At 55.5% G+C, this 7612-nt stretch overlaps 1 protein-coding gene across 1 annotated transcript; it reads right to left on the bottom strand.

Annotated features, from left to right (window-relative positions):
- Positions 1-1044: 1044 nt before the first annotated feature.
- Positions 1045-6980, bottom strand: TMEM205 (transmembrane protein 205). Its single transcript, XM_015405385.1, has 3 exons — positions 6865-6980; positions 6132-6295; positions 1045-1864 (listed from the first exon to the last, which is right to left on the bottom strand). The coding sequence occupies exons 1-3, from the start codon at positions 6965-6967 to the stop codon at positions 1562-1564; spliced, it is 570 nt and encodes a 189-aa protein (XP_015260871.1). The 5' UTR covers positions 6968-6980; the 3' UTR covers positions 1045-1561.
- Positions 6981-7612: the final 632 nt, after the last annotated feature.

The raw sequence follows: 7612 nt of genomic DNA, 5'->3' as shown, positions 1-7612 counted from the left end.
TCATCCATCTGTTACTATGATTCTTGGCACATACAAATTGCTTTGACATTTCTGCACAATCAGACACTCTTTTGGTACACAAAGGGGTCCAGGTGGCAGCCCCCGAAATCCTGCTGACAGTCAATGTGTTGACAGAGTCAAGACGATCCGTGCGTGGGCCAGATTGTGCTCCAGAGCTACATGGCAACTGGCACCCCAACCAGAGCGACAGCAAAAAAGCTTCACAACTAATCACAACCACAGAGCCAGTGCGCAGAGGACTCTAATCTGGGAGAACCGGGTTTTACTCCCCACTCCTCCACTGGCACCTGCTGGATGACCTTGGGCAAGCCGTAGTTCTGACAAGAGCTGTCCTTGAAAAAGAGCACTTTCTGTCAGAGCTCTCTCAGCCCCACCCACCTCACAGGATGTCTGTTGTGGGGAGGGGAAGGGAAAGGAGAGGAGATTGTCAGCCGCTCTGAGACTCCCTTGGGTAGTGAAGGGCAGCAGGGTATAAATCCAACCTCCTCCTCCTTCTTCCCAATTGTGCCATCTTTCCCTGAAGGGCCTGCCTCACGGGAGAACTCGCTGTAGGCAAGCCTATGCCACGGAGTGACTGGCATATAGCGAGCTGTTTGGCCAATGCGTGTGCACAAACGAGGCTTTCTATCTCTGGCCATCTGTCAGCTTTAAACTGAACTCGAGAGTTGACATGCCTGCCAGTGAAAGATAAAGGCAGGCAACAAGAGGTCAGACACTTCTTGGAAACTTTTAGAAAGTGCACTCGGAAGCTGTCTCTTTCTCCATCTCTTGGTCATGCGCTCACGTAAAACTCAGCATTAAGATTACGATCGGGGCCCCATGAGGAACGGCAAAACCCCGTGCTAAAGGAAATCCAAGCGCCGCGGTAAAGAAGAAAGCCTGACGAACTGCACTCTCGTCACACGCAACAGGCCGGTTCTACACACCGAAGCCGGGAACTGCCTCTGGCCAGAAGCCGCTTGGGCCCCACCCCCAAAGCCACAACCCCCCTCCCTCCCTCCCTCCCAATTCTTTCCCCTCCCGATCGCTACAGGCACATTTTGGAAGTCCACCAAAGGCTGAGCCTGGGCAGTCAGTCACCAGGAGCAGCGCAGACCATTCACAGCCCACGGAAGGTCACAACGGCCGGGGGGAAACGGGGGTGACGTTTTAGTCACCCACGATTGGAGGCAACATCAGAACTCTTCCCGATTGGAAAACAGCTGCATTTGAGAGGTCAAAGCCAAAGTGACATTTACACGCAGACACATATCCGAGTCTGCCTATTTGGACACGACCAAAGAGCATGTAGGCAGCTCTCCGACCTCGCACATGGGGAAAATCTGGCCACATCAGGACAGCCACCCAGGCAGAAGGGAGCCACACACACACACCCACACACACACCCCGCCCAGCCACGGCCAAACCAGGCTCCCGGGAAGGGCTGCTGGGGCTGGTTCAGAGGGCCGTTGTGCCCCAGGAGAAATCCTGCCTCGAGAGGAGAGGAAGAGGAGAGGAGAGGTCTCAGCAGCAGCAGCAGCGGGGCCGTTTCCCTTCTGGTTCACAGGCCGTCCAAGTGCAGGGCCAAGAAGGCCAGATTCACGCCCGTGCAGACGACACAGGCCAGATTGCAGAGGGAGGAGAGGCCGTGGAAGGTGAAGAACTTCTGGCGCAGGGCCCGGTACTTGGCGTCCTTCTCCTTCAGGCGCTGGTAGTCCTCCCGGCGGGCCGAGAGCCCCACCTCGTCCCCGAGCCCGTGCTCCCTCTCGACCTCCTGCATCTTGAACATGGTCTTGGTGGTGGTCCGGGAGAACCAGGAGGCATTGGTCGCGGCCAGGACGACGCCGATGAAGAACAGCGCGATCTGCGGAGGAGAGAGACAGGACAGGCCTCAGCCTCTGAGACGGGAGGGCAAGTGAAGCTGCCTTACACTGAATCAGACCCCCTGCGGTCCATCCTGGTCGGTCTGGTCTACTCTCTCCAGGGTCTCCGGCTGTCAGCGAGGCCTCTAGCTGCCATGGAGTGTGGGGGGGGAGGGCTGGAATTTTAGGTTTCTTTTCTGTGTGCCTTCAGTGTTTCTTTATCTCTGTAACATGAGTGTTTGGCCTTGGTGTTTAGCACCAGCTTTCTCCTGGGAAACTGGACCCGTTAGCTTGGGCGGGCTTCTACCTGTCCCGTGATTGGCTCCAGGCCATCAGGGGACACCCCCCCCCTTGAATTGTGTGTATCGGCTTGCTTCACGCACTTATTGCCATTTCTAACACGAGATGTGTAAAGACAATCTGCATACTTCAATGTTCCAATAAACTTTACTTCTTTGCAAGACAGCTGTTGGGAACCGATTGCTGCAGGAGTCCGACACCGGCAGGGCGTGGTCTTTCCCATCACCTCCTACCCGAACCTTTGGAGATGCTGCCAGGGGGGACTGAACCTGGGACCTTCTGCATGCCAAGCAGAGGCTCTGCCAGTGAACCACACGGCCCCTCCCCTAACAGGGGCAATATAGAAAAAAGTATCGCCTACGGATATTGCTTTGAATTGAGAGGATGTTGCAAGCATTTAGCATCATCCAGTCTGAAGGCAGCTCAAACAGACTACTTTCCGATCCTTCAGAAAGACCTGGGGTTTTTTCCAGGGCAGAGACGGGACAGCCGTTGCCAGTCCTGACCGGCTCCTAGCGTGCCCCTGACATTAAGCCCAAGGGGAATGAATGGGGTCAGTGAAGTGTTAATTGACTCGAGGGGCTCGCACTTTTCTAGCTCTGCAACAAGAAGGCCTAGAAACTTATCCCCCCCCATAAAGCAATTCAGGGGGCAGGGCATTCTTCTGTGGGGCCTCTCCCTCTATGGGCCCCGAAGGGCTTGACGATCTGCCAGTCAACATCTTATCATGGTCCCTGGTAGGGGTGTGCAAAAAAAAAATTTCGGCCCGATTCGGATTCGGCCAAATCGGGCAGAATCAATTTTGGCCAGCATAAAGACTCCTGCATGTCCATTTCGGCAGTACCAGCCGATTCTGGAGTCTTTCGCCCAGCCCAATGTCAGTTTCAGCCACATTATATCCTAAGGGCCATTCAAATCAATGGCAAAAACATAGAGTATATTCTGGGGGCTGGAGGGGAGGGGGTTTGAGGGAGAGGCTCCAAACCCGTAGGTTAGCTGATGGAGCCCCTCCCCAAGTTACCCACCGAGTTTCAAGAACATTGGACCAGGGGGTCCAATTGTACAGGCCCACAAATAGGTTGTCCCATCCCCTCCATTGTTCCCTATGGTGGGGGGAAAAGTTAAAGGGGGCAACCAGTTTGGGGGCCCATAGAATTGGACCCCCTGGTCCAATGTTCTTCAAACGTGGTTAGTATCTTGGGGAGAGGCTCAAGCAGCTACCCTGCAGGTTTGGAGCCTCTCCCTCAAACCCCCTCCCCTCCAGCCCCCAGAATATACGGTATGTTTTCGCCATTGACTTCAATGGCCCATAGGATATAATGGGGCCGAATTGCCACCGAAATTCGGTGACAAGCCGATTCAGATCAGAGAATCTGAATCGGCCTGCAGCAGCCCAAAAGGGATCCAAATGGGCCATTTTCGGGGGTGCATTCGGTTCAGACGAACCGAATGCACATCCCTAGACTCCCTGGCCTCAGGGATGTCCTTCTCACCTCGACTAGGGCCAGAGCTTTTCCGCCCTGGCCCCTACACCTGGTGGAATGGACAATTCCACAGGGCCTGCAAGACGGAGCTCTTCCGCCAGGCTTTTAACTAGGGTGACGTCCCTCGGCCTCTACTAGGCCTCCCCTCAACGGGTCAGAACTGCATACCAGAGATGACATCTGTGAGGTTTTAATGTCAATGACAACGGCACTGGATGAAGGCCACTGTGGTATTTTATTAGTGTTTTAACTGTATTAATTGTGTATATTGTATTTTTGTCAAATTTGATGTAACCCACTCTGAGCCTGCCATGCAGGGAGGGTGGGATGTAAGTTGACTAAAATAAATAAATATGCCCCTATCGCTCCAGGGCTGGCCCCGAGTTAAGTCCACAGATAAACTCCAGAGCGATTATAAAGGAATAAAGTTTTATACAAACCAAATAAAGTTTTGTAACATTTGAGAGCCTTTTCTTGCCTAATGACTTACGGAGCCAGCTCTTTCCATTTAGATCCCCCCCCTCCCCCAAAGAAAGATATTTAGGAAACTTCCCTTTCTGGGCACCTTTGAGATCTATCACTACCCTCCAAGGACAGACAGGAGTCGGTGGGTGAGGAGGGCCTTTAGGTGATGGCGAAAACATGCCTCCCACTCGCTCCATCCCACTGAGGAAGCTGCAGCCAGTCCGATTGGATGCGGGCCTGGTGCCCACCCTTGGTACCCACACAGTGGTGGCATTTTGCAGCTGCCAGGCTCTCTATATGGGGCCACCCTTTCTTGCTCTGAAGGCACAACGCGGAAGAGCCTGTCAAACGCAACCGGAGATGCCGGTTTTGACCTGTGTGGCTTCAAGCAGTTCTGAAAACCTTAATACACTCTGGGGAGAAGTGCCCCCCCCCCAACCCATCCATCAGAGTCCGCCAGTGACCTCTCTCAGGACCCCGACAGCCAGCATGGGGTAGGGGTCAGAGTTTCGGACTGAGGTGTGGGAAACTTGGGTTCGAATAATCCCCACTCTGGCGAGGAAGCTGGCTGGGATCCCCCTTGTGCCGGTCACACTCTCTCAGCCTGGCCTACCCCACCGGGTGGTTGTGGAGACAAAGTGGAGGAGAGGAGAGAACGGTCAGCCGCTCTGGGTCCCCACCAGGGAGAAAGGCGGGGTAGAAATGAAGGAAAGAAAACTACTGTCCGGAAACGGTCCCAGCACAAAGGGAGCTGAGGGGCCAGCGTCTCTCCTCAACTCAGGTCTGGCGGGGAGGGGGCGGGTGGAGCTGCAGGACTGAAGGCTAAGAGGTGAATCCGGGGGGGACTCCACGTGCATTCAAAGGAGAGAGACCATTCAAAAGCTACCTCTGCAGCCCTGGGACAGGGTGGGTTCCTAGCGAGAAGGTTCAAGGGGGTGGGGTTAAATTGGAGGCCTCCCAACACACAAAGGAACAACGGAGCAACTGAGTTCTTGCCCAAAGGAACAGGCAAGGAGCTTACCCTTACAGTTCAAGAAGGGGGCTGACCTCATTCTCGAATCTCTGATACAGGAGAGACAATCTGTGACAAGATTATCAGAACCCCCCCGAAATGCTGAAGATGCCGAACCTAAAAATCCAGTCCGGGTTGGGGTGGCCCCCAAAATGAACCAAGCCAAAAGGTTTTCCTTTGGCCCGGGGAAGGGTTAAATGGATGGCAGCCATTTAGAAGAAGAAGAGATTGGATTTCTACCCCCGCCCTTCACTCAGAGTCTCGGAGCAGCTTACAAATTCTTTTCCCTTCCTCTCCCCACAACAGACACCCTGTGAGGTAGGCGGGGCTGAGAGCAATGCTCCCTCTAAGCTGTGGAGTCTTGTGAGCAAAAATTCTACTTTGTGGGCCACTGGCATTAAAGATGTGAGTGAGCGATTTGGCCGCTGCATGAATTAGTTTGCTCTGGAGCCATCCTTCCAGAGCTTAGGCAAAAATGAGTGAGCCAAAGGCTAAAAAACTGTGAGCTAGCTCACACTAACTCAGCTTAGAGGGAACACTGGCTGAGAGAGCTCTTTCGAGGACTGTCCTTGAGAGAACAGCTCCGACAGAACTACGGCTTGCCCATGGTCATCCAGCAGCTGCGAGTGGAGGCGTGGCGAATCAAACCCGGTTCTCCCAGATTAGAGTCCGCGCACTTAACCACCACACCAAAAATGTAACCCACCCATTTCGCTCCCCCCCCCCGCTTCCAAGTGGAGGGAAGCGAAACGGACCCGTGAAATGGCTGGGGCCATTTCAGCCTAACAGAGTGATGGGCAGACCTCCCCCCACCACCCTCGTGGTGCTCGGCTATCAGGGTGAAATGGCCCCAAACAGGCAAAGTGGACCACAGTCCGGTAAATGTTCAGGAAATTTTGGCTCGTGCGCCAGTTCCTGCCCATCCCTACTGCCGCTGTCAACAAGCCTCTCCGGCCCACGTTCTGGTCCCATCAACGGTTGCAAAATGTCCAGAGGACGGACGAGTACCTGGATGGTTTCCCCGGTGCTGAGCAGCTCCCGTGGATGGTAGGCAGCAAAGATGGCCAGATTCAGAAAACTGCAGCCGAGCAAGGTGTAGAAGTAGAAGGGGAAGAGCTTGCTCTGCACCAGGCCAAAGGTGTGCCTGCTCACCCCCCGGAAGAGAACAAACCCTGTGCGGGAAAGAGAAGAGGCGGCGTTACAGAGGCCGGCGGCTAAGTCTTGCTCCAGGCTCTAGGAGATGAAGAAGAGGAGGAGGTTGGATGTATCCCCCATGGCCCTTCACTACCCAGAGGAGTCTCAGAGCGGCTGACAAACTCCTCTCCCTTCCCCTCCCCACAACAAACACCCTGGCTGTGAGGTAGGCGGTGGGGCTGAGAGAGCTCTGACAGAAACGGCTCTTTTTCCAGGACAGCTCTTGTTAGAACTACGGCTTGCTGAAGGCCATCCAGCCAGGAGCAAATGGAGGAGGAGTGGGGGATCAAACCCGGTCCTCCCAGATTACAGTCCGCCACTCTTAACCACGACACCAAGACTGGGGGGAGCTGGCTGTTCAGAGGCAGCATTCTCGGGCTGGGTTCCAGGCAAAGCTCTGGGAGATGGGGGACTCAGGACCCCCGGGGATGGGGACAAGCAGGTTAGAGGAAGGGGTCTGGGAAGGGCTCAGAGAGCACCTCTGCCCCCCCTCCTGTGGTCCTCTGAGTGCAACGTGGGAGCGAGCGGGCTGAAAGCGCAAGGACACCTGCGATGAAGGTCACCCACAACTGCATCCCCCAGGCTGTGGACAGGAGGAAAAAATGGGCCGTTTTGATGAGGTCTCCGGGCTCCCCTTCGGTTGCCATCATTCTCCGTAGCACGGGACCTAAAACCGAGGAGAGAGAAACCAAGAATGAGGGTGGGGGCCAGGCACCATCTGGAAGCCCCTCCCCACCCGCCCCTGGCCACAGGTCCCTGTCCATTCCCAGCACCACCTTCATTCAGTGCCATGCGATATCTGGGCACAGAGGGTGAAGCCAAGGTGGGCTGGGAAAGGCAGAGAGGGCGCCTGGCAATGCCCCCTCTGAGCTGTGGAGTCCTGTGAGCAAAAATCCTCCTTTGTGAGCTCTCCTGGGCATTAAAGACTTGGCTGCTGCTGCATCAGTTAGTGTGCTCTGGAGCCCCCTCCTTCCTGAGCTCAGGCAAAAATGGGTGAGCCGGAGGAGGCTAAGGAACTGTGAGCTGGCTCACACTCACCCAGCTGAGAGGGAACCCTGGTGCCCACCCTCCCTGGCTGCCTCTGCTGCAGCAGAAGCCCCACAGGAGTGAGTGAGAGGCTGGCAGCGACCACCCCAGTCCAGCCGGGACCGCAGATCTTTCTGGGCGGAGACCCAGGAGGGCCCCCCACCCCACCCCTCAGAAGGAGAGCCAGCCGTCCCAGACAAGCAACGTCGAGAGGGGGGTTTCCGGCAGGACTCCCAGGAAGTCCACAGCCACTTCCAGGGGGGGGGGGG

The sequence above is a fragment of the Gekko japonicus genome, unplaced genomic scaffold (assembly GCF_001447785.1).
Source record: "Gekko japonicus isolate JY-2015 unplaced genomic scaffold, Gekko_japonicus_V1.1 scaffold1211, whole genome shotgun sequence".
In the NCBI taxonomy this organism is placed as follows: domain Eukaryota; kingdom Metazoa; phylum Chordata; class Lepidosauria; order Squamata; family Gekkonidae; genus Gekko; species Gekko japonicus.
The sequence above is the reverse complement of the archived record's forward strand: the minus strand, read 5'-3'. Positions and strand labels throughout refer to the sequence as shown.